The sequence below is a fragment of the Papaver somniferum genome, unplaced genomic scaffold (assembly GCF_003573695.1).
Source record: "Papaver somniferum cultivar HN1 unplaced genomic scaffold, ASM357369v1 unplaced-scaffold_47, whole genome shotgun sequence".
NCBI lineage: Eukaryota > Viridiplantae > Streptophyta > Magnoliopsida > Ranunculales > Papaveraceae > Papaver > Papaver somniferum.
In genome coordinates, this window is record NW_020647304.1 from 452725 (window position 1) to 480320 (window position 27596).

Sequence of the window (27596 nt, forward strand, 5' to 3'; positions counted from 1 at the left end):
GTGACGAGTAAATTTGGTCGCGCGTTGATATAAAGTCCGCTTCATCGTCCAGCGTAGATAAAGATTACGTCTGGCATGGGGCGTTGATAAAGATAACGCCTGGTATGGGGCGTTGATAAAGATAACGCCTGTATGGGGCGTGAACTATAACAACGCCTGGTGTGTGGGACGGAGATTATACGTTCGCCCGGATTCAAAAAAAAAAAAAAAAAAAAAAAATGGGGCGTTGATAAAGACAACGCCCCAAGCAAAGTTTTCAAAACTTTGTGAAGGTGGGATCATGATTATATCAACGCCTGGGTGTCAGGCGTTAACTTTACGTACGCCCCATCCAGGCGGACATTATACCAACGCCCCATCCAGGCGGACATTATACGAACGCCCTGCATCAGGCGTTAACTTTACGAACGCGCGGCTACAGGCGGATATTATACCAACGCCCGTCGGGTAGGCGGACATTATATAAACGCCGACTATATTTGGATTTGGTCTTAATCGCCGACCAAATTTGGTCCGAGTTTTACTCTTTGATCAAATTTTAATCGATGGGTTTAGTCGTCCACTACAGTTGCTCTTAAGGATCATATTCAAAACCTTTTACGTACATCTAGAAGTTATTCCAAACCTTTACACTTTTTTGGTTTTCTTTTTTTATTTCATCAATGCAGTATCTTTACATTTCATTATCCATATATAGTTAACACGGAATGCTTAGTATGTACATAACCAGACATGCATATTGTTGTTACTACGTAAGAGGTAAGTTAGAACTTTTCGATTCCGGTTGAGAGAATATATAAACTTCGTCATACCCCCTCCCAGCCTTTCCACAATAAGTGGGATTGTAATTGTAAATAAGGTTGTCAAGGACATCTCTAGTTCTTGGCCTGTTTAAGGACTTTCTTGCCTCGCTGATAAAATAGTTTGCAACATGTTGAGTAACTTGAACGGCATCCTCCGAGTGGGGAATGGCCGAATATCCCCATTCAAAAGCATTTTTCTCTGGGTGCCACTGGACAGCAGTGATAGGGTAATCGCGTGCTTGTACAGTTGAGATGTATTCCTTGTCGTCTTCATCGATGCATGTAGTCAAGACCCTGAAAAAACTGCACAATGCAGAATTCTGCCGAAACCTCTCCGGCGATACACCCCACTTGTGCAATTGCATGACAAGACAATCTCTAGTTAACTTCTGTAGCAGATCAGGAGAGAACCGTTGGAAAACACTGCCTTGGATATCGATAGGCTTGCTGAATTGCAGGGTAGATACATGGTTATGTGCGCTGAACTTTTCAAGAATGTTAGCATCTTTGCTTATAACCTTACATAATAACTCGAAGCCTAAGCAGATGGCAAATAAAGGAAAAGGATCACCAGTGTCATTCCTCTCAAGAACTCTCTTAAAAATACCTTCAACAACCTCATAGTACAAACCACTTTTTTTCCAGCCCCCAGTTAAAAGCACTCCATTAACTAAGTTGAGTTTTTCATACAGAATCTCTCGGGGTTCATTATAAATGAGAGGAATCACACGAGCACCAGCATATTCGATAAACTTAACGTAAGAAGCTGCTATGTAGGAAGCGTTTTTATCCTTATTTAACCTTCCTGAAGCACCATCACCAGGATGTGTTAATATCCCGATAACTGGTCTGTAATATAAACTAGGGTCAGGAGCAATACTATTTCCTGTATATTGAACATCAACTCTATATTTCTCATCTTCTCCTGGTAAATCAATAATCTTATTATGATTAGCTTTTAATGAATTCAAACAATTCTTTAATGAAACCAGCAGAGGTACCCGTAAATAATTCATAACTACTTCTCGATAGACAAGAAGAACACGGAGAAAGAAGAAGCTACTGAAGATTCTGTTTGGCTTGGTTTTTCTGAGTAAAGATCGCCAGCTAAAGAGTTGCTTTTTGAGTCTTGAATATAAATTAGAGTTGGAGAAAAAAAACAACGTAAGGAATTGTTTTGATTGAAAACTGGGGAAAGGTCATCCGTGGATAATATAATTATTATCGAAAGGTCGGTCCACTTTACTCCCTGCAGAAGAATTCCACCCGAAGCTGAGTATTTCTCATTACATTATTATAGCCTAGTATATTTTATTATCCTGACGTCATTAGGGCTATCCCGAAAAAATTAGGGACGACACAATAAGACAAAATAAGTTGAAAATAATTATATGTCCCTTCATAATCGGTAGTTTAGTTTTTTTTTATCTACCGATTGTGATTATGTTTTTCTCTTATTTGAGAACTCCAAAATTCCATTGGTTTTGAAAAATTTGAATTTAGGGATACTACCACAATCGGTAAATAAATAACATCACGATAGATAATAAACATCACAAAACTACTGATTGTGCAAATAGAGAAATTCAAAATTCAATTGGTTTTTGAAAATTTTGAATTTGGGGCTACTAGAACAATCGGTAGATAAAAAATATGATGAGTCTACCGATTGTGAAAATAGAGATTCTCAAAATTCAATTGGTATTTAAAAAATTTGAATTTGGGAGTACTGCCACAATCGGTAGATAATGAACATCACGAGACTACCGATTGTACAATCAGTAGATAATAAACATCACGAAACTACCAATTGTGAAAATAGAGAAATTCAAAATTCCATTGGTTTTTGAAAAATCTGAATTTGAGGCAACTACCATAATCGGTAGAAAATTAACATCACAAAATTACTATTTTAACTACCAATTATAATTTTCGTAACACAAACCAACATACATCGATATACACTACCGATGGTAGTATTGTCTACCGATTATGGTAGCTCCCAAATTCGAAAAATTTGAGATTTTTTCAAATTTCAATTTTGGGGCAACTTCATAATCGGGAGACACGGTAAATAAATACCCTCCGATTGCGGGTTATTTCAAAATAACAAAACTTTAAAACTATATATGTACATATTACCCTCCGATTATCCTAACATCTACCGATTATGGAGAGAAACTACCGATTATAGATTTATCTACCGATTATGAAGGGTATAATTGCCATTTCGAAAAATCACCGATAAGGAATGACTTAATTTTAGGTTTGGATGACCTTTGTTGTCTTTTTGTATCGCTCCTAATTCTTTCAGGGTAGCCCCTAATGATCAGGTTTATTATCTATTTGAGTATCTAAGAAAAAAATAAAATCCTTCTGGCAAGGTTTTTCATTTTTTGTACGTTTTGGATAATAGTTAATTCTTGATTGAAAGGTCCACTTTACTTCTTGTCAAGGTGAAGAAGATTTCCACTGGGTACTTTTTATCAAAACTTCTATATCATGAACCCCCAAAACCAAACCACATGAAAATCACCTCTCACGGTTCGTGTAGAACTATCCATTTTTTATTACACTATTATTGTAATCTAGTATTTTATATTATCTAGTTGAGAATCCAAGAAACAAAACAACTTTTGTCTCAAAGATTTTGTTCTTCGTAAATTTTGGGCAATAGTTAATTGAATAAGAAGCATTTATATCAAAAACTCGGTTGTTACAGGGAATTTTCTTGGCCGTTATAGATCGAGTTCTTAAAGCTTGTTGGCTGGTTGGCATATTTTTTTTAGAAACATTTCTTATAGAAAAAAGAATACAATTAGATTAAATATTTAGAGTTGACTCCGAAATATCAATCATCATTACTCTCTTATAAATAAAAGTTAGGATATTTTTGCCGTTCGTTGTTCTATTTCTTTGCGGTTTACTTATAATTATATTAAGGTTCTAATATAATTATCTTATATTTGAGGTTTTTTTTATTCATTTCATATAATTGAGCATGTAATTACTATTTTGATTTAAATGAATTGAAATTTGAATCGAAAATAAAAGTACACAAATTAATTAATTGTTGTTTCGTCCTATTTTAAGTGGTCTCAAATCAGTTTGGTTCATTTATATTTCAGGGAATTTATCTGGTCCCTTAATTTATTATACAAAACAATCCAATTTCTCTCTTATTTTCTCCCACTTTCTCACATCACTATATTCTTCTGTATTTAATCCTTTCTATTTTTATTTTTGTTTTTATTTTTAAAATAATAATCTATTATATTATTGGATAAAGAGTATTACATTACCTAGTTGGAAGCCTAACAACCTAAGCTCCAACAACATACTACTATATTAATTAAAAAAGTTGGTGTGCAAGCCTACCAGCGAGCTTCATGGGTAACCTAGCCAACAGAGCCGAAGCGGATGGGGGGCTGAGATTGTGTCACAAGAGGGGAAAGCTAGCTCTACCTTCCATGTTAATTCCTGCAATATTACGCCATTGGGGGCTCGAACCTGGGACCTCCTGGAGAGCATGAAACTTTGGAAACGGAGATGACCAGCTGAGCTAGGTGCCCGTTTTTTTAATGAAAAAAACGAAGAAAATGAAAAACATTAAAAAAAAAATGTCTCTTAAAATATAAGTCGAAAATTCCGCTTTTTTTCTTCAAAAGCTCTTGACAAGATTTATACAACCAGTACCCATGGTATATTTTAAAGCTTTAATCTTCGCGGGATTAGTAATGGCCGTCCATTCTCGCATTTTATTTTGTAGAATAATAAGCTTGCATAATAGTTCATTTTGTAAAATAAGAATGCGTGATTGAAGAATATGGAAACTAATTGGGGGAAATAGCTACATGACAAAAACTGGATCCAAATATCAAATATGGGTCACCCCTTATGTAATTATTTTTTTAATTCCTAATCTAGCCTCACTAATCAGGTTTAGTGGTTAATAATTATTAGTATAATCTTAAGTATTTGGGGGATAGATTAGTGTGTATTTTTATTTGAATTTGTGTGAGTGAGGTGAGAGTAGAAGGAGGGAAAAATATTTTTGAGTGGAAATCTTTTTGTGAAAATGGAAGATGATTGTAAGGAGAGAATTGCAGCTGCTGAATCTTTAGCTCAACTACAACAAGAAGCATATATTCAATCTTCGGTTAATGATGACAACTCACAATTGGACTTATATGATGAACTAACACCCTTGGAATATGATTTTCGTGAGCATGAAGTGTATTTTGAAGAACCAACCCAAGAAAGTAAACAAGTTCAAGATACAATCATCCCCAACACACATGTAATGCTGCTAAGAGGTCGAAAATTTGATTTTTTTTTTTGAAACCGCCATTTTTTCTCTGAAAAAGCTTGGTGCCGGCATACTCGTAGTATGAATACCACGCCGGCACCACAAGAACCGGCACGGTATTCATACTACTTTCATGCCGGCGTAAAATATCCCCCATTTTGAGATAATTTCCGGCGTGGTCGTCAACCAAAAAATCCATGCCGGCACGCAGTTAACTTTTTACCTACCACCGAATATTCCATGAAATATCCAAACCGGCATGGTTCACTCCTAACTTTACCATGCCGGTACCACAAGAAAAACATCAAGAAGTTATAGATTTTTTAACTTAAATACCGGCGTGGTATATAAATTATCGAGCACACCGACACCTATTACCGGCGTTGTTTATAAATTACGTACAAAGCCGGCACAAAATACCGGCTTGGAACCTTATATATCGAGCATGCTGCATGCCGGTATTACAAATCCCGGCATTAATGTTCAAGAAAATACAATGCCGGTACTGTTTAAAATTAGGTCCTCTTTTTGAAGTGCAATTCCGGAATGCCGGAACATTATTCGAGAATGTCGGCACATGTTTCCGGCTTTGGTTGTTTTGGCGGTACTGTCGTCGAGCATGCCGGAACTAGTACCCGGCATAGTAATTTAATTTTATTTGGACTAATTCAATTTTCTTTTCATTCATTCCTTAGATTGTGACATACATTGATCCAACAAATTCCAAACCGCTTGTTCCGGATACGTCTGAATATTATAAAATGCCTCAGGTATGTTACCAAACAATACTTTCACCTAGTTTTTAGAACTTTATGTGGGGATTTCTTGTAATTAACCTTATAATCTCCCATTATTGTCCTTATGTAGGGAATAAAATCTTCAGAGGAAGCAATTGCTTGGGTAAAAGAGACGGCTCTTAAGAACATATGTGTGTTGGTGAGGAATACCAACGCTCAGATAATCGTTTTGAGATGGTTTGTGAGAGAAGTGGGCAAGAAGAAGGATATCCATAAGAGAAAGGGTTATGTATATCCAAAGAAGACTAATAGAGTATACAAGACTCATACGAGGAAGGATAATCTCCCCTTTAAGCTTGTATTCTATCTAAGAGACAAAGAAAAGGAATGTGATTGTACGGTGTGGTTTGGCCGTCATAACCACCGGGATCCGAAACATTTTGTTAGTCACTCCCTAGTTGCGAAGCTAAAACCTCATGAATTCGAGGATGTAAAGATAATGACCAAAGCATGTATCATACCAAGAGTGATTCTCAAAGGCTTCAAGGAAAAGGATGGTCAGAACGTTTCTTCCCTAAGTAAAGTTTATAGCGCACAAGCAACCATTAGAAGGCTGGAATGGGAAGGGAGGACAGTTATGCAAGAATTTGAGAAGATAGTTTGGGATCACAACTACACGCGTATCATTAAAAGAGAATCGGACAACAAACCCCTTCAAATATTCATTGTGCATCCTTTGCTTTCACAACTGGCTCATACATGTTGTGGTGTTCTTATGATGGATTGCACCTGAAAAAGCGGGGGTCTAACAACACCATCCAATAATTCGATTAGCAATCTGTATGGACTAACTCCGAAATACTTTTCTAGAGAATCAACTAGATAGTCAGACTCAACCTAGATAAAAGTATCTCAAGGAGTTAATATCTCTCTCTTGTTTTTGATATTACTCAAGTTAATAGAAATCAGTGAGTCCTAATCAAACACAAGGAATACTTGGACGGTACCAAAGACCAATGTCCAAGGATCAATCAATATCAATCAACAACCAAAGGTTGGATTTCCAATTGATGATCACGAACGCACAACCTGTATTATTTCAATTATATAAAATATAATGCGGAAAAGAAATAACACAGACACCAGAAATTTTGTTAACGAGGAAACCGAAAATGCAGAAAAACCCCGGGACCTAGTCCAGATTGAATACACACTGTATTAAGCCGCTACAGACACTAGCCTATTCCAAGCTAACTTCGGACTGGACTATAGTTGCACCACAATCAGTCTCCCACGATCCAAGGTACAGTTGTACTCCTACTCCTCTGATCCCGTCAGGATACTGCGTACTTGATTCCCTTAGATGATCTCACCCACAACCAAGAGTTGCTGCAACCCAAAATCGCAGACTTGATAATAAACAAATCTGTCTCACACAGAAAAGTTTATCAAATGATAAATCTGTCTCCCACAGATAAACCCTAGGTTTTGTTCCGTCTTAAGATACGACATCAAGGTGAACAAGAACCAATTGATAATTCAGTCTTATATTCCCGAAGAACAACCTAGATTAATCAATCACCTCTCCACAATCCTTCCTGACTACACAGGCGGTTCGTCGAGGAATCACAAACAGTGAGACGAAGATGTTTGTGACTTCTTTATATTTCCTATCGGAGAACTCTCACGATCTAAAGCCAATCAATCGATTGTACTCGTACGATAGAAGATGCAAGATCAGATCACACAACTACGATAAAAGTAGTACCGGTCTGGCTTCACAATCCCAATGACGTCTTTAAGTCGTTAACCTGGTTTTAGTGAAGAAAACCAAAGGTTAAAGGAGAATCGACTCTAGCGATCCCACTAGTATCACACAGACGTGTGGGGATTAGTTTTACCCAATGCTATATGTCTCCTTTATATATCCTTCAAATCAGGGTTTTGCCTTAGTTACAAAGCAATCCATATTCACCGTTAGATGAAAACCTGATTTAGATTCAAGCTAATATTTCTCAACCGTTAGATCTAAAGCTTAGCTTGTCACACACACTTGGGTAGACGTTTACTGGGTTTGTAAAAACCATGCCCAAACGTGTACGTGTATGTTGGTTCAACACAGTAACCCAAAAGGTTAACCATATGAGCATTTCATATTAACCTTGTTCTTCTTCACCATAACTAGTTCAATTGACTCAAATGAACTAGTTAAAGAGTTGTTCAATTTCTATGAGATTTTATGTAACTACACAAGACACAATTGAAACAAATATGATTCGATTCGATTGAATCGTCTCATAAACTTTATAGCCACGGTTTGCATAAAGCATTCCTTAGTAATGTAAGTTTCATGTTCATAGCACATCTTTAGATCATAACCACTTAAGCTCACAAACAAGTTCGCGGACTTAAGACAACCGGTGGAGTTTTCCAAACTCAGCAGAAAATCTCGGCAAAGAGACTTTCGCCAGTTCGCGGACTGAGTTCACGGACTAACACGCAAATGAGTTTTTGGAAAATCCCAGCAGAAATTCTTTGTACGAGAACTTCCGTCAGTTCGCGGACTGGGTTCGCGGACTTGGCAGAGCCAATTCCTCCGGTTTCTCTCAATCAAAAAAGTTAGAAAACTTTGGATTAAGGAATACATGGTTATGTACTCTCATTCCAATCATTGAGACATTCTCAGAGGACGTTATATAGCCGTTATTCACAGAATGTTTCGCGTCAGAGAAATTCTCAAAGTAATTGAAACTTTTCATGACTTTCGTCACTAGGTAAAGATAAACTTGATCAAAGCGAAACGCTTTACCAACACATGATTTCGAGATATAGATAAGCGATATATACTCGGATCGAAATATCAAATGTGTATGATCCAGTCTATATAGCATACGACTTTTATCTCATAAGAAGTAGGAGATAGAAGAGATAGAGTTTTGAGTGATAGATAAGTTCAAGTCTCCACATACATTTTTGTTGATGAAGTTCCACGGTTCCTTGAGTAGATCTTCGTCGTTGTATGATGAATCGCCATGAATTCCTTGATCTCAACTACACATTCTATCCTAGTCCGAGACTTAGCTATGTAGGCTAGAAATCAAGACTCATAGTTTTGATCACTAACATTGATAAACATGCTTGAGATAGCAACGCATGCGAGGTCGACCAAGCTATGCTCTAACAATCTCCCCCTTTGTCAATTTTAGTGACAAAACTATTAATACATATGGAATACAAAAAAGATAAACTTTAGTGGCTCCTATTCCATAGTCTAATCTTCAACGTTCCCTGAAATTTTCGTCCTTACAAATACTCCAATGATCCTAAAGGTTATAAGTTTAGCATCACCGTTGTTGAAGATCCGTAGCTATAACAATGAGAGAAATCAAGATTCTCGATCATCATTATACAGTGACATAGTATTATTATGTAACATCAAAGTCCAATTGCATCACGACTTTAACAATAATAGTACGGTGATATGTATCACTCCCCCTTAGTCAATACTCCATCTCGATTATGGAAACCACTCCCCCTTACACAATGATCCAAAAACCATATGTATTCGTAGTGTGAACTACATTATTTCTCCCCCTTTTTGTCAATAAAAATGGCACAAGTAAAAGAACGGGATCATAATGAAATTTCCACAAGAGATATTTCATAGACTAAAAGAAAAATACGTACCAACTTAATTTAGATGCAATCATAAAGCCGAAGCTAAATGCATTCATCAAGGAGTTTTAAGATACAAGATAACCCCTATAAAATTCCACAGCCGCACACCCCGCAAGATATTACCATTAAGCACAAGTTCAAAAGAACTCCTCCCATTTGATGTCATTCCCGAAAGAACAAAAAGAACGACCTAAATTTCGAAAGAAAAGAAGGATTTTTTAATTGGACACCAAAAACCATAGAGATGATTTTCTATATCCAAAACTCAACCAAATAAATCACAAGTAAACCCATGATTAATTTAATTGAAATACGCAACTAAATCAAACCACAAAAGTGATCAATTTAATTGAAAGTGCTCAACATAAGTAAACTTACGGAGCTACGACTAAGGTAATCATACGGAGATGACTAACTTAATCGTTCACATACTCAACATAAGGAAAAACCTTACGGAATATAAGACTACATCAACCAATAGAACATGATTAGTATAGCCGTTCATATACCCAACACAAGGATTTGTGGAATATATGAAAACTCAACTAGACTAATTACAAGAGAACTTATAATTAATCTAATTGGAAAATAAACAACCAAACTAATCACAAAAGTAATCAATTTAATTGTCAAAATATTTTGCTCGACAAAAGAAGACTTTCGGAGCAAATAACTAAATAACCAACCAAGATGATTAATTTAGTTCATAATGCTCAACATATAACATCTTATGGAACAACCAACAAAGCCAATAAGAATAATCGACTTAGTTATATCGTGCTAAACATACGACACACAATGGAGCCTTCACGGTAATACATGAAAAAATGGATCAATAAAGATCAATACCGTGGATAATATACAAGGATCTATTCTATTTTCCATCATAACGACATAATAGACTTTATCCTTGTCAAACAAAAGATTTTATCCTATTTTCCATCAAATACATGACTGCATAGGCATAACTTTTGTAACTGTCAAAAGTCCATTCGTCCTTTCATCAATACGAATATCAATTTATGAACGACTTTACTTTTGACAGTATATGGGACCTTCAAGTTCACGGACGCAAAAAATACATATCCCATAATCAAATTTCAATATCACAGAATCATAAAGATCAATACTGCAATAACATCATCCTCCAAATATTTTTAGAATTTAATACCAATAAACCTAAAAGATAAACATAAGAAAATGAAAACAAAAATAGCTATGTGTAGTCACAATCATCGCTATTGAAAGCACAAGTTATTCTTCCAACTAATCCAAAAAGAAGACGTACTAGGCATATAAGAAGATGCATTACTCATCACCTTCATCATCGACAGTTTCCAAGTAGCTTGAATTGAATCCAACTCTTCCTTGAGCTCGGGACACTTGGTTCCAATTAACGACACTTGATCTTTTAAGCACTTTACTCTTGAATTTACCTTGCATACACCCTTGTAAACTTTTTGAATAAGCCTCAAGGTGGTAGGGTCTTCAACATCAAGAGGAGTACCTCTTTCTCGATTGCGAACATTTTCCCTTATACGCCGAAAGGTACATGGACGAACAAGTGTGGGAAACCCAAGAGAATTTCCAATAAAATCAAGTCCACGATCACGATAAAGTTGGCTAATCAAACAAGGATAGCCTAACATCTTGATGTGAGAAGTCATCGTCATCATTTGAAAGATGATAAAACCGCAAATATCAAGATTTGTATTTCCGGATGCAAGGAAGAAGACCAATTCCGAAGACTCATAACTCCACCAAGAATTCTCAATTGTGGAGGGACAAAGGTTAGAGATACAGAGTTTTCCAAACGCCATTAAAGCAATAATAAGATCATTAGTAGGAAACTTTCCTTGACTCCAAACAACATTCTTTCCACAAAGTTCAATAGAGATATCATCATATGAAACTGTACGTTGCCCAACGGTATTTCGGTGACCCTTGAAATTATCTCTCTATTAACAAGAAACCTTTTTCTATTTATCATGGATTTGAATTCCATCTTCTTAAAATCAACATCATGAATGTTGGCATAGAAAATACTTGTTAGAGAATCAAAACCTTCACCAAGGCCATTAAAGATAATCCCAAGATTGAAATTTTTGAAGCAAGCTAAATCCTCTTCATGTCCACTAAAGGTTTTCAATTTCTTTTCTAGAATAAAACCTTTGGAAGCAATCCTATCAAAAGTTATAGCACAAGAATCATTCACAAACCTAATTCTAAGAGAATTTTGATCACAAGGAGGATTCAAGCTAGAGGATTTTGAGCTTTTAGAACTCATTTTCATGCTTCTAGAAATCATCATAAAGAGATATCCAAGAGGATATTACTTACTTGAAGAGAACCTCAAACACCCTTCCTTTTGATTTCTTCAAAGAAGCTTTAATGGTGGAGAAGCAAAAACCCTAGTTCGCGTATGCGGACGGAAGATGAGAAGGTTCGCGGACCACCAACATATATATATCCCTCATTCATGGGCTTGGGATGTACACGAACCATGACCCACAAGACTTAAGGAAAAATCTTAGCCCTTTCCACATTAGAGGTAAACAACCAACATATGTGTGGAAGATAACAGAAGCAATAGAAAGTTAACTAATCAACAACACAACTGTACACAACTCAAGCCATTTCTTGCCCCACTTCAAGATATGTACAAATGGGGAAAAGCCAGTCTTGTTACCAAGAGGCATAATGCGCATAGGAGTTCTCATGCGACACGTCTGGTTGTTAAGTGTGAACAGTCCATGTAGTATAATCAAAATAATGATGATAGTCAGGGCAGCTGGAGCTTTCTATCCTTCGTTGGTTCGGGCTAGAAGAAGGATATTTCCGATTTCTGGGTTCCTCAGTATTAACAGTTTTAACACGACCAACACCCTTTCCGGAAAAATTCTTAGACTTAACATAATTAAGTTTTTCTAAGAATTTAAAAACGCCTTCGAACGCTTTAAACTGATCTTTATCAATTGATCCATCACGATAGTATTCCTCATAGAGATCAAGAGTTAATCTAGTGAGGTTCCATATCCTTGAGCGTATTGAACGTTTTCCCAATTTTTCCTTCTTTTTATTTTTTCCTTTAGATTGCTTCTTAACATCTAAATCTCCCCTTTTAGATGAAGTAAGATTATCATGAGAACCCAGAGGTTTTAACCATAACAATCTCTGAACAATCTTTAAGGAATTCTGGCATGCGTTACAGATGTCAGGAGCAAGTTTTCCAAACAAATTTCCCAGGGGGAAATTTATATGGAATGAAGAAACACAAACTTATTAGGTTTACCGTGTTTGCCTGCTCTGATACCAATTGAAAAAGCGGGGGTCTAACAACACCACATAATAATTCGATTAGCAATTTGTATGGACTAACTCCGAAATACTTTGCTAGAGAATCAACTAGACAGTCAGACTCAATCCAGATAAAAGTATCTCAAGGAGTTAATATCTCACTCTTGTTTTTGATATTACGCAAACTAATAGAAATCAGCGAGTCCAATCAAACACAAGGAATACTTGGACGGTACCAAAGACCAATGTCCAAGGATCAATCAATATCAATCAACAACCAAAGGTTGAATTTCCAATTGATGATCACGAACACACAACCTGTATTATTTCAATTATATAAAATATAACGCGGAAAAGAAATAACACAGACACCAGAAATTTTGTTAACGAGGAAAGTGCAAATGCAGAAAAACCCCGGGACCTAGTCCAGATTGAATACACACTGTATTAAGCCGTTACAGACACTAGCCTACTCCAAGCTAACTTCGGACTGGACTATAGTTGAACCCCAATCAGTCTCCCACCGATCCAAGGTACAGTTGTACTCCTATGCCTCTGATCCCAGCAGGATACTGCGCACTTGATTCCCTTAGCTGATCTCACCCACAACCAAAAGTTGTTGCAACCCAAAATTGCAGACTTGATAATAAACAAATGTGTCTCACACAGAAAAGTCTATCAAAGGATAAATTTGTCTCCCACAGATAAACCCTATGTTTTGTTCCGTCTTAAGATATGAAATCAAGGTGAACAGGAACCAATTGATAATCCGGTCTTATATTCCCGAAGCACAGCCTAGATTAATCAATCACCTCTCTACAATCCTTCCTGACTACATAGGCGGTTCGTCGAGGAATCACAAACAGTGAGACGAAGATGTTTGTGACTTCTTTATCTTGTCTATCGGAGAACTCTCACGATCTCAAGCCTATCAATCGATTGTACTCATACGATAGAAGATGCAAGATCATATCACAAAACTACTATAAAAGTAGTATCGGTCTGGCTTCACAATCCCAATGAAGTCTTTAAGTCGTTAACCTGGTTTTAGAGAAGAAAACCAAAGGTTAAAGGAGAATCGACTCTAGCAAGCGCACTAGTATCACACAGACGTGTGGGGATTAGTTTTGCCCAATGCTAGATGTATCAATTATATATCCTTCAAATCAGGGTTTTTCCTTAGTTACAAAGCAATCCATATTCACCGTTAAATGAAAACCTGATTTAGATTCAAGCTAATATTTCTCAACCTTTAGATCGAAAACTTAGCTTGTCACACACACTTGGGTAGACGTTTACTGGGTTTGTGAAAACCATGCCCAAACGTGTACATGTATGTTGGTTCAACATAGTAACCCAAAAGGTTAACCATATGAGCATTTCATATTAACCTTGTTCTTCTTTACCATAACTAGTTCAATTGACTCAAATTAACTAGTTAAAGAGTTGTTCAATTGCTATGAGATTTTATGTAACTACACAAGACACAATTGAAACAAAGATGATTCGATTCGATTGAATCGTCTCATGAACTTTATAGCCACGGTTTGCATAAATCATTCCTTAGTAATTTAAGTTTCATGTTCAGAGCACATCTTTAGATCATAACCACTTAAACTCACAAACAAGTTCGCGGACTTAAGACAACCGGTGGAGTTTTCCAAACTCAGCAGAAAATCTCAGCAAAGAGACTTTCGCCAGTTAGCGGACTAACACGCAAACGAGTTTTTGGAAAATCTCAGCAGAAATTCTCGGTACGAGAACTTCCGTCAGTTCGCGGACTGGGTTCGCGGACTTGGCAAAGCCAATTCCTCCGGTTTCTCTCAATCAACAAAGTTCGAAAACTTCGGATTAAGGAATACATGGTTATGTAATCTAAACTCTCATTCCAATCATTGAGACATTCTCAGAGGACGTTATATAGCTGTTATTCACAGACCGTTTCGCGTCAGAGAAATTCTCAAAGTAATTGAAACTTTTCATGACTTTCGTCACTAGGTAAAGATAAACTTGATCAAAGCGAAACACTTTACCAACACATGATTTCGAGATATAGATAGGCGAGATATACTCGGATCAAAATATCAAATGTGTATGATCTAGTCTATATAGCATACGAGTTTTATCTCATAAGAAGTAGGAGATAGAAGAGATAGATTTTTTGAGTGATAGATAAGTTTAAGTCTCCACATATATTTTTATTGATGAAGTTCCACGGTTCCTTGAGTAGATCTTCGTCGTTGTATGATGAATCGCCATGAAGTCCTTGAGCTCAACTATACTTTCTATCCTAGTCTGAGACTTAGCTATGTAGGATAGAAATCAAGACTCATAGTTTTGATCACTAACATTGACAAACATGCTTGAGATAGCAACGCATGCGAGGTCGACCTAGCTATGATCTAACAACACCTACAAGACAAACAAATACAACATGCCGTTGTTCAACATCGTAGGGAAAACGTCGGACAAGGTATCATTCACAGTGGATTGGTGTTTAATGGAAAAACGAGAGGGATCACAATTATCATTGGGCATTAAGACAATTGAAATTATTGTTCCCGGAAAATCAATTTCCGAGGGTCATCATAATCGATCAAGATATTCGTGAAAGGCTCAAAGGTTCCGCAATTGTTGAAAAGGGATGGCTTACTAAATAGGAGATCATCTTAAACCAAAAGTGCTCCATTACCATGTTTTAGTATGTTTTAATTTAAAGTTTGAAATCTAATGTAATAGATTATTTAGGAATGAAATAAATAGAGCATTCGTAACCTATTTATAAACAATACCGGCATAGTATATTTATCAAGATCCAATGCCGGAATTATGCAAAACTATAGACGAGTAAGAAAATCAGAATTCTGACATAGATTCAATAATTTATTTAATGCCGGCAGTACCCCTAATCTACACAGAAACTTGTTCATTTTCATCCACTGCCGGCATGGATTTAGAGAAAAATTTTCATGCCGATATCAATGCCGGCATAGAATTTAAATTGATTTTAATGCCGGAACCAATAACGGTGTTGTGGAACTTAAACATTTGAATGCCGGCGCTTCTCGTGTAAGGAAAACTTATAGAGACAACATTTTACTAGACATCTAAGCATGTTCAACATAAACCAAACCACTGAATCGTGCTTAAATGTTCTTCATCAAAGTATCATAAACCAAAAGTAAACCAAACAACTAAAGAGTTCAACCAAAAACAAGTTAGAAATTGTTCAAAACATAATAACCACCATCCAAATAACGAAACACAACTATAGAGTTCATCACTTAGTCTTTTGCTTCTTGGAAACGTGCGCCTTCCTTGTTTCCCCAAACAAAGCTCTTTCACTTGGGTCTTCAATTTTATCAAGCTTTTCCACGACTTCCTTCATTTCTTCAAGGGATAGCACCTCTCATTCCTCGTACTTGCAACCTAACATCTTCTTCAACTTGCCAAGCCGACGCCGCTAGTTTCATACATACAACACATAATTAGTATATATATGCTAATATACAATTATGTGTACATTAAACGAGTAAGCAAATAACAATACTTACTAGCAATCCAACGGTCTTATTAAGTTGGGTCATCGTAGGTGGTGCCTCTATAGGTGTTGGAACGGGAGGGTTTTTCTGAGGTGGAACTTCGACGTCTTGCGAGCGCACGACAAAAGTATGTAACCATCCCAAGTAATCATCAATGTAGGTTGGGTCGGCTTCATCACCGTTGTTCATGAGCTCCCAAGTAGTAGCATCTACCAAACGACGTGGTTCCCTATCCCTCCAATGTGTTGGTTCTGGAGTTGGATCATACTCTACCCTCAACTTTGTGGAACTTTTCATGCACTGAGAAAAATCAAGAATGTACCTTTCATGAGAGGTTGTCATGCATCTAGTTAATTGCTTGTATCCAAGTTTCCGCATCACACATCGAGGATCAGCCATAACGTATCCCTTTGGGTGGAACAAAGGCCCTTGGTAAAATGCAACGTTATAAAACCTCTTGTATTGGCGATTCTCTCTAGCCTCCCTGTAAGCTGTAAGGGTCGAACACAACATATTTGGTAGTCATCGCGTCCAGAGCCAATCTCATTTGTGTCAATCGATGATTGTTACCGGGCTTCGGATGGCTGTTGAACTCGTATCTCTTGGCTCTAGACTCCTCGGGGTCATCAACGGGAATAAACTTCAATAAGGGGTTGTCCTTGAACAATGTTGGTAAATGTTCATAAGCCCACACCTATACAAATGTGAAATGATACATATAAAAATCAGTAAATTTTTTTTCTAAATTCATGATAAAGGTACATGTGAACAATATAAATAAGAACATAAGTTTAAAAACAAAAATGCCTGGAGTAGATTGAAATTCCCAAAAAATTGGTTTGCAACCGCCTTAGAGGCCCTTCTCATCTCCGTCATCAAATGTGCCATTGCCACGGTGCCCCATGAATAGGTAAATACCTCTTGCAACGGTTCTAAGTACTGAAGGTAGTTTGCACTAACCCTATTGCTACTAGTGTCAGGGAATACCCTAGTGCCCAAGATGAATAACAGGTACGCAGCGGCTGTATAACGAATCTATGCGGGGTCCCATCCATCTTTCAAACTTCTTTCCTTTGTATTTTCAAACTTCTCCTTAAGCAGGGTCAGCTTGATGGTCTTTGTCCTACTAACCTTAGATACATAGAAACTTTCCACAGAAGTTTTGTAGTCCTAACCAAACAACTTGTTAGTAATCTCGTGCAACTTCGTCCATTCTAGCTCAAACGAATGGTTATCTCGTTCTGCAATTGATTTTCCGATAACATCCAAGACTAGAATGTTCTGAGCATCATCAGGATCAATGCCATCTTTCCAAATGGGAAGTGCATGGTATCAGTTTCACCATGATACCTTTCGAAGAAGCAATTGACTGTGACAATATCCGGCTTCAGATTGCTTCTTAACATCTAAATCTCCCCTTTCGACGAAGCAATTGAACGTTTTCCCAATTTTTCCTTCTTTTTATTTTTTCCTTTAGATTGCTTCTTAACATCTAAATCTCCCCTTTCAGATGAAGTAAGGTTATCATGAGAACCCAGAGGTTTTAACCAGAACAATCTTTAAGGAATTCTGGCATGCGTTACAGATGTCAGGAGCAAGTTTTCCAAACAAATTTCCCATAGGGAAATTTATATGGAACGAACAAACACAAACTTATTAGGTTTACCGTGTTTGCCTGCTCTGATACCAATTGAAAAAGCGGGGGTCTAACAACACCACCCAATAATTCTATTAGCAATTTTTATGGACTAACTCCGAAATACTTTGCTAGAGAATTCAGTTTTTGATATTACTCAAGCTAATAGAAATCAGCGAGTCCTAATCAAATACAAGGAATACTTGGACGGTACCAAAGACCAACGTCCAAGGATCAATCAATATCAATCAACAACCAAAGGTTGGATTTCCAATTTATGATCACGAACGCACAACCTGTATTATTTCAATTATATAAAATATAATGCGGAAAAGAAATAACACAGACACCAAAAATTTTGTTAACGAGGAAACCGCAAATGCAGAAAAACCCCGGGACCTAGTCCAGATTGAGTACACACTGTATTAAGCCGTTACAAACACTAGCCTACTCCAAGCTAACTTCAGACTGGACTATAGTTGAACCCCAATCAGTCTCCCACCGATCCAAGGTACAGTTGTACTCCTACGCCTCTGATCCCAGCAGGATACTGCGCACTTGATTCCCTTAGCTGATCTCACCCACAACCAAGAGTTGCTGCAACCCAAATCGCAGACTTGATAATAAACAAATTTGTCTCACACAAAAAAGTCTATCAAAGGATAAATCTGTCTCCCACAGATAAACCCTAGGTTTTGTTCCGTCTTAAGATATGAAATCAAGGTGAACATGAACCAATTGATAATCCGGTCTTATATTCCCGAAGAACAGCCTAGATTAATCAATCACCTGTTTACAATACTTCCTGACTACACAGGCGGTTCGTCGAGGAATCACAAACAGTGAGACGAAGATGTTCGTCGAGCTATGCTCTAACAGCACCTACAAGACAAACAAATACAACATGTTGTTGTTCAACATCGTAGGGCAAACGTCGGACAAGGTATCATTCACATTGGTTTGGTATTTAATGGAAAAACGAGAGGGATCACAATTATCATTGAGCATTACGACAATTGAAATTATTGTTCCCGGAAAATCAATTTCCGAGGGTCATCATAATCGATCAAGATATTCGTGAAAGGCTCAAAGGTTCCGCAATTGTTGAAAAGGGATGGCTTACTGAATAGGAGATCATCTTAAACCAAAAGTGCTCCATTACCATGTTTTAGTATGTTTTAATTTAAAGTTTGAAATCTAATGTAATAGATTATTTAGGAATGAAATAAATAGAGCATTCGTAACCTATTTATAAACAATACCGGCATAGTATATTTATCAAGATCCAATGCCGGAATTATGCAAAACTATGGACGAGTAAGAAAATCATAATTCCGGCATAGATTCAATAATTTCTTTAATGCCGGCATTACCCCTAATTGATAGAAAAATTTTGTGTCTAAATTGTACACAATGTCTCTATTGTTAGTGCTCGATTTTTTTACTAATTTTGATGCTTTCTGTGTTTGTAGGTGTTTTTGGAGAAATACACTTGTGTGGAAAAAGTTGCTCAAAAAGTGCTATTTGGACTCCCGGAGAAAAGTACTAAAGGCACCCTCAATTTGGATAAGGGGCACCTCAGTTGGGCACCTTCTATTCGCACCCCCAGTTTGGTTAGGGGGACACCATCTTCAACATTTCAAAATTTCGTTTTGGCGGGAAAATTTTATTCTCAACTGTGTAACTTTCGATCGATTCTTGAAGGAGTTCTGGGTAGACTAAAGGGCTGAAACTTAATGGGTAGTTGTGATATGTCCTAACAAAGCTAGTATGGGTGTTTGTTTCGATCAAATTTGTCTGGATAACTTGGTTTAATCCAAACAGGTAGTTGGAGGAAAAACATGAGCTTACACGAGTTGTGGTGAATCTAAACGTGTACTGGACGTGTTTGGAAGCCTTAATCAACACTTTGGAACGTGAAGAAGATTTATAAGGAATTTAATCCAGCTGCAGATGCGTAAAAATCAAAATCATTTATAAAAAAAGAAATAAAATATCCCGAGTAAAATAAGATTATTTGGGATTAATGGAGGAGATTCAACGCGTGTTTTTTCTTTAAATAGATTCCCTAGGAGTCCTAGAGAGGGTGTCGAGAGTCTGGGGGGATGAGGAGAGCTAGAGAAGAAGAAATTCGAGTTTTCCCAAACTCGGTTTCTGTTGTTGCTGCTGCTGCACCAAGAACACGAAGAACATAAGACCCACACATAGCAGTCCGATTTTGCTACAGTTTCAGCAACTGTCGATCGACAGTCTTATTTGTTACAGTGACAGTCTTATTTGTTATTGTCGCAGGATAGTCTTATTTGCCGAGGGTCGTAGTTCTCTGGTTTGTAACAAATATAATTGTTACAAACCCGGTTTTGAATTATTTCTCCCTTTTCGCCCTTTGTAAACACCCTTTGAGCAATAATAATGATTTTTGAGCGTGTTTCCAACATGATGAGCGGCTAATTCTCCCACAACCAAGGCAATGAGGAAGCTATTTATGCATGAATAATTGGTAACTATTTTATTTTCTCTAATATTTAATTATAATTCACTCAATCACTGCTTTTGCAGAGTTTTAAATTGTTTGCGTAATTTTCCTAATCAGTTGTGATTCAATTAGATAGGTTATGCTTTGCTTAGATAATCTATGCTTAAGGGATACAATTGATGTTTGAGAATTTGCTTGATTATTAGTGAGTTAAGATATAAAGGACTTAGAAGATAATTAGAGTTTTGGATTATTTACCATCATTAATTCATGTGTAATAGCGGAATCAGTGTCTTGGTTGTTTTCTCATACCTCTCGCCCACTTTGTTAATATTTTTGTATATAATTTTATTAAATCTTTAACTTTAATCTTCACAAGTCTGAGAGTTCGAACCTCATTATTACAACGTCATTCAAAAATATTAATCATTTTGGCGCCGCCGACGCGGATTTGTGCTTAGGTAGAATTTTTAGGTTTTTTTTTTTATTTCATATGTTCTTTTTACGTTTCTTTGGGTATGTCTTTGTATTACAGGTTTGAAGTTGGATATTAAAGACTTGGAATCAAAGCTTAAAGCCAAAAGAGAAGGAAAAAGACAAAGCAAAAAAAAAGAGCGAAAGAAAAATTAAAAAAAAAAAAGAGAGAATTTATTTATTTTTATTTTTTTAGAGACCTTCCATTTTTTGTAATTATTTTTTTTTTATTTCTTTTCTTTTGCACTTTATTTGGACTTTGGACTTGGACAATTTTTTTTAAACCCTAAGGAAGGGTACATTAAATATAGAACTGTTTGCAGGGATTGGCGACGATTACAATATCGTCTCGGCCCCTCGGGTCGCACATGACATAGGAGTCGTGGCCCGAGTCGGCTTCAGCGGTTCTGCGCCCGTCTGGTACGGGAGGTAAGCTTTCGAAACACCCGCGAATCCCCTGTCAGCGGGTTTATTGTATGCCTTCAGGTTAATATATGCTGAGGATTTGAATACAGTTGTTTTAATTTCCTAGTAAAGGGCACGGTCTGGCCAAATTAAGTTAAGAACTCGGATTTCATCACCGTTTCCTTCCTGCCCGCTTTAGGAAAACGAAACCAAACGCGAACGTAAGCTTAAAATTTTGACTAAAACGAGACCTATAGGGTAACGAGCTTAATAGGAAAGTCGTTCGAAAAATATTGGTTACTCTTTTGAGAATACTTTGAAGTTCATGATGGTTTCTGCGAGTTGAATGCGTGACTGCGCCGCCTTATAATACCGGTGAGACCTTGGGTATCAAAGCTCCTCGCAGCTTCCCTTGTCTCAATTCAACTCTTGAACTCGGATTGATTCCAGAGAGGTTTGCTCAGATTGTAACGAATTCCTTTTCAAAAGATTAGAAGCCGGTCTAGAAACAATCTAAGTGGAGCTATCATGCTTGTTGTTTGCTAGATTTTATAGGTTTGATTTGGTCGAGTCATCCTTGTTTGTGATTGTGTAGAATTCCCTTGCAATTAAGAATGTCGAACTGGTATGATAGAAGCCAATACAATGATTATCGACCTGAATTTGAATATGGACATCATCCTTTTTATGACCATGTTGGGAATAGTGGTTGGGAACGACATCCTTTGGAAGGATATGGGTCATACCCTGGTGAGCCCAATTACTATCCACACATGCATCAGTCTTACGAGCAAGAAGATTATAGTACTAGTTCTTCGTCTCTAGAGGATACAATCAAACTATTGAAAAGTAGTCCTTTTTATGATCCCTTTGTTCCTATTCCTCCTTTAGAAGAGTCCCTCAGGAAGTTAGCTGAGTCGACGCGTAAGTTAGCTGAGATGAATAGTATACTTATAGACGAAAGAACTACAATAATGAGTGAACCTTCTTTAGAAGACCACCTCAAGCGGATAGATGAGACGAACGAAAGAATTGATCGAAATTACTTGAATTGCCAATATAGTGTATCCAATAATACCCTTGAGAATGATGATAGTTATTTACATAATCAAGATAACAAGGTTAGAAGCACTACTTGTTTTGATGAGGTTCGATCTTTTTCATGTTATTATGATGAGGATAGTGTTGATGGAGAATCATACTTATGTAGGAATAGTGATCAGGAAATGGATACTCCAATTGAGCTTTACAATGATAATATTATTTCTATTTCAAATCCAAATAATTTTAATAATTATTCACCTATTCAAAAGGACGAGGATTTGACTAGAGATACCCTCGTTTTAGACGATGTAGTGTTTCCTGTTTACAAAGCCGATAATGATTTAGAGGAACGAGTTTATTCTGAGAATAATGTTTTAGAGTCTAGCGATTTAGAAAAGTCTTAGACGAAGAAGATGAACTCGTAGAGCTTTTAAATATGAGTGAGGATGCATCACCTGAGTATAACCTAACAAAAGAAATTGACCATTTTCAGAATTCCGATGATCTAGAAATTAGGGAAATTGTAGTTAGTCTACCTAGAGACACCCAAAACTCTAAGTTTGGGGGTGATTATCATTCTCCCTGTGCTTTACCTTTAACTCTTAGAAAGTTCCCTCGTGTAGGGCTTGACATTTGTGCCTCAACCATCGTACAAGATTATCTCCATACACGTTTTCCCGAACCTAATAATGTCCAGAAAGAAGTTCAGTCATTAGAAACCCATCCTCTGGTTGATGTGGTTTTCCCAGGCTATGATACCCTTATTGACTTTGTTTTCCCACCAAATAGTTTTCTTCTAAATGTGGGAACGTTTATATTTCAAATGTGTCGAATATTTAGTTGTGAGACTAAACCTAAATGCTTTAGGAAATTAGAATCAACACATTTTCTTAAGAATGACTACTACCCTCAATGTGGTCAATTTTGTAAGTCAAACCTGATTGACTTAGAGGATCCTCAATTATTTAGGTTATTATTATGTGCTTATAAATTTTTATTTGAGTTTTTACAGACTCTAGGACCTAATAATTCGGATCTCACTTTTGAGGAGTTGCAGCCTAAAGAAATATATTTAGACCCTTTTATAGAACCTGAACCTGAACCACAATTAGATGTAGTTGTCTTAATCAGGAAACTAGGTCAGGGCATGCTAGTCTTGTTCATTTTCTTGGTTTACTGCAGTTTCCTTTGGTCAGTTCTATTTGATTTTGAAGGCCCACAGTTATTCCGGCTACTGTTATATGGTTCGAGTTGACTAATCCTTTCCTAAGTATGGCTGAAGACTTTAAACTTAGAACTTCTTGGGAGGTAACCCATGCTCATGCAACATGGTAATATCTTTCCTTAGCTCTTTTTCTTCAAGTGGTAACAATTTCTCCTTGTTCATGCTTTTAATTTTATCTTTAGAACATCGAGGACAATGTTAGATTTAAGTTTGGGGGTGGGGAAGAACTTTTTAGTTGCACTTTTTTGAAACTTCTAGCATCACATGGTACCCGGTTAGCTAAGTTTACATACTGTTTCTCACCGAAAAGATAGAAATTGGAATGCTAGGGATAACAACCTTTTGAGACATTAGAGAAAAAGACATTGAGATCCTTGAAATTCAGGAGAGAACTTGTTCCTTTTTAGAGGGTAACCGTGATGGACCTAACCATACATGACGGAAAGGCAAGTAGGTCAGGAAATGCCAGAAAGACAAAGCAACCTCACAATGTAGTCTTAGTTACTGGATTGCGACTCTCTCTCAGTAGAAACTTATCATCATCAACAAGCGGAGCGACATCAAAATCTATGAAGAAAGTTGAAGAAGTTTTAGGTTTAGAAGCAACAATAGAAAAGGATAATTCAAAAATCAAAGTTGAAGTTATAAGAGAAAACGATATAAGTTGTTAGAATCACTGATACCAAGACATCACAAGTTGTAAAGATCCAGGTTTTGAAAGTCCTTCTCTCATGGCCATGTAAATTGTTGTCTTGTAATTTTTGTTTCCAACAAAAAAAAAATGAAAAATGAAAAAAATCATCGTTACGTTTTGTTCAATAAGGCCAAAGGGAAGTAGAAATTTATAAGTCAAGCAAGAAATCGAAGAGAAGAGTTAATTGTCAAGGTTCTATGAGGTTCGATAGTTTATCATCAACAGTTGAAGACCGAAGAAGACGTTTCTACTGAGCACTATGAGAGAGTCGAAGAAAGATACATTTGGTTGCTTTGTTAGTCCGCTTTCAATCTGGCGCAAGATCTTTCTAGCACTGGTTTAACTCATCATACGTAATTAGTCCAGCTGTGTAGCAGGTGTCCCTCTCATCTTTATCTCTCTCATAATATTACCCAGCTGTAAAGCAGCGGACGCATCTTACAATGTTTATCTAGCTGTATAGCGGATATCTCTTTATCTAGCAGTGTTCCGGATGTGTCTCCCCTTTTCTTCAGTCATCTTTAGAGCTGACACCTTTAATTTCTCTGGCATTCTAGTTACTTGGAGATAGGTTGAGAATATGTATGTCCTCATAGCTCTTTGAATACTTGTGACCAATTAGAAGTCATGGTTTTGTGGGTACACCTCTGGTAAACCCTCCCGAGATTAACTCGGTTTTATTTTTTGTTAGTTTTGCTCGAGGACTAGAAAATAATAAGTTTGGGGGTATTTGAAAGACACATTTTTGTGTCTAAATTGTACTCAATGTCTCTATTGTTAATACTCGATTTTTGTACTAATTTTGATGCTTTGTGTGTTTGTAGGTGTTTTTGGAGAAATACACTTGTGTGGAAAAAGTTGCTCAAAAAGTGCTATTTGGACTCCCGGAGAAAAGTACTAAAGGCACCCTCAATTTGGATAAGGGGCACCTCAGTTTGGCACCTTATATTCGCACCCCCAGTTTGGTTAGGGGGACACCATCTTCAACATTTCAAAATTTCGTTTTGGCGGGAAAATTTTATTCTCAACTGTGTAACTTTCGATCGATTCTTGAAGGAGTTCTGGGTAGACTAAAGGGCTGAAACTTAATGGGTAGTTGTGATATGTCCTAACAAAGCTAGTATGGGTGTTTGTTTCGATCAAATTTGTCTGGATACTTGGTTTAATCCAAACAGGGAGTTGGAGGAAAAACATGAGCTTACATGAGTTTTGGTGAATCTAAACGTGTACTGCACGTGTTTGGAAGCCTTAATCAACACTTTGGAACGTGAAGAAGATTTATAAGGAATTTAATCCAGCTGCAGATGCGTAAAAATCAAAATCATTGATAAAAAAAAGAAACAAAAATATCTCGAGTAAAAGAAGATTATTTGGGATTAATGGAGGAGATTCAACGTGTGTTTTTTCTTTAAATAGATTCCCTGGGAGTCCTAGAGAGGGTGTCGAGAGTTTGGGGGGCTGAGGAGAGGCAGAGAAGAAGAAATTCGAGTTTTCCCAAACTCGATTTCTGCTGTTGCTGCTGCTGCACCAAGAACACGAAGAACATAAGACCCACACATAGCAGTCTTATTTTGTTACAGTTTCAGCGACTGTGGACCGACAATCTTATTTGTTACTGTCGCAGGACAGTCTTCTTTGCCGAGGGTCGTAGTTCTCTGGTTTGTAACAAATATAATTGTTACAAACCCGGTTTTGAATTATTTCTCCCTTTTCATCATTTGTAAACACCCTTTGAGCAATAATAATGATTTTTGAGCGTGTTTCCAACATGATGAGCTGCTAATTCTCCCACAACCAAGGCAATGAGGAAGTTATTTACACATGAATAATTGGTAAATATTTTATTTTCTCTAATATTTAATTATAATTCACTCAATCACTGCTTTTGCAGAGTTTTAAATTGTTTGCATAATTTTCCTAATCAGTTGTGATTCAATTAGATAGGTTATTCTTTATTTAGATAATCTATGCTTAAGGGATACAATTGATGTTTGAGAATTTGCTTGATTATTAGTGAGTTAAGATATAAAGGACTTAAAAGATAATTAGAGTTTTGGATTATTTACCATCATTAATTCATGTGTAATAGTGGAATCAGTGTCTTGGTTGTTTTCGCATACCTCTCGCCCACTTTTTTAATATTTTTGTATATAATTTTATTAAATCTTTAAATTTAATCTTCACAAGTCCGAGAGTTTGAACCTCATTACTACAACATCATTCAAAAATATTAATCACTAATCTACACAGAAACTTGTTCACTTTCATCCACTGTGCCCGGCATGGATTTAGAGAAATTTTTTCATGCCGTTATCAATGCCGGCATAGAATTTAAATTGATTTTAATGCCGGAACCAATACCGGTGTTGTGGAACTTAAACATTTGAATGCCGGCGCTTCTCGTGTAAAGAAAACTTACAGAGACAACATTTTACTAGACATCTAAGCATGTTCAACATAAACCAAACCACTTAATCATGCTTAAATGTTCTTCATCAAAGTATCATAAACCAAAAGTAAACCAAACAACTAAAGAGTTCAACCAAAAACAAGTTAGAAATTGTTTAAAACATAACAACCACCAACCAAATAACGAAACACAACTATAGAGTTCATCACTTAGTCTTTTGCTTCTTGGAAACGTGCGCCTTCCTTGTTTCCCCAAAAAAAGCTCTTTCACTTGGGTCTTCAATTTTATCAAGTTTTTCCACGACTTCCTTCATTTCTTTAAGGGATAGCACCTCTCCTTCCTCGTACTTGCAACCTAACATCTTCTTCAACTTTCCAAGCCGACGCCGTTAGTTTCATACATACAACACATAATTAGTATATATATGCTAATATAAATTTATGTGTACATTAAACGAGTAAGCAATTAACAATACTTACTATCAATCCAACGTTCTTATTAAGTTGGGTCATCGTAGGTGGTGCCTCTATAGGAGTTGGAACGGGAGGGTTTTTCTGAGGTGGAACTTCGACGTCTTCCGAGCGCACGACAAAAGTATGTAACCATCCCAAGTAATCATCAATGTAGGTTGGGTCGGCTTCATCACCGTTGTTCATGAGCTCCCAAGTAGTAGCATCTACCAAACGACGTGGTTCCCTATCCCTCCAATGTGTAGGTTCTGGAGTTGGATCATACTCTACCCTCAACTTTGTGAAACTTGTCATGCACTGAGAAAACTCAAGAATGCACCTTTCATGAGAGGCTGTCATGCATCTAGGTAATTGCTTGTATCCAAGTTGCCACATCACACATCGAGGATCAGCCAT

At 36.9% G+C, this 27596-nt stretch overlaps 1 protein-coding gene across 1 annotated transcript; it reads right to left on the minus strand.

The window, feature by feature from the left end:
* Positions 1–748: 748 nt before the first annotated feature.
* On the minus strand, positions 749–27596 carry LOC113342758 (gamma-glutamyl hydrolase 2-like). The gene is made up of 2 exons (XM_026587196.1): positions 27210–27596; positions 749–1780 (listed from the first exon to the last, which is right to left on the minus strand). The coding sequence occupies exons 1-2, from the start codon at positions 27594–27596 to the stop codon at positions 749–751; spliced, it is 1419 nt and encodes a 472-aa protein (XP_026442981.1).

Excerpts from the sequence above, each read along its gene's own strand:
- LOC113342758 (XM_026587196.1), bottom strand. The coding sequence starts at position 27,596 with ATGGCTGATCCTCGATGTGTGATGTGGCAACTTGGATACAAGCAATTA. Across the intron at positions 1,781-27,209 it reads ATAAGAACGTTGGATTGATA|AATTGTTTGAATTCATTAAA; the intron begins GTAAGTATTGTT and ends GTTTCATTAAAG.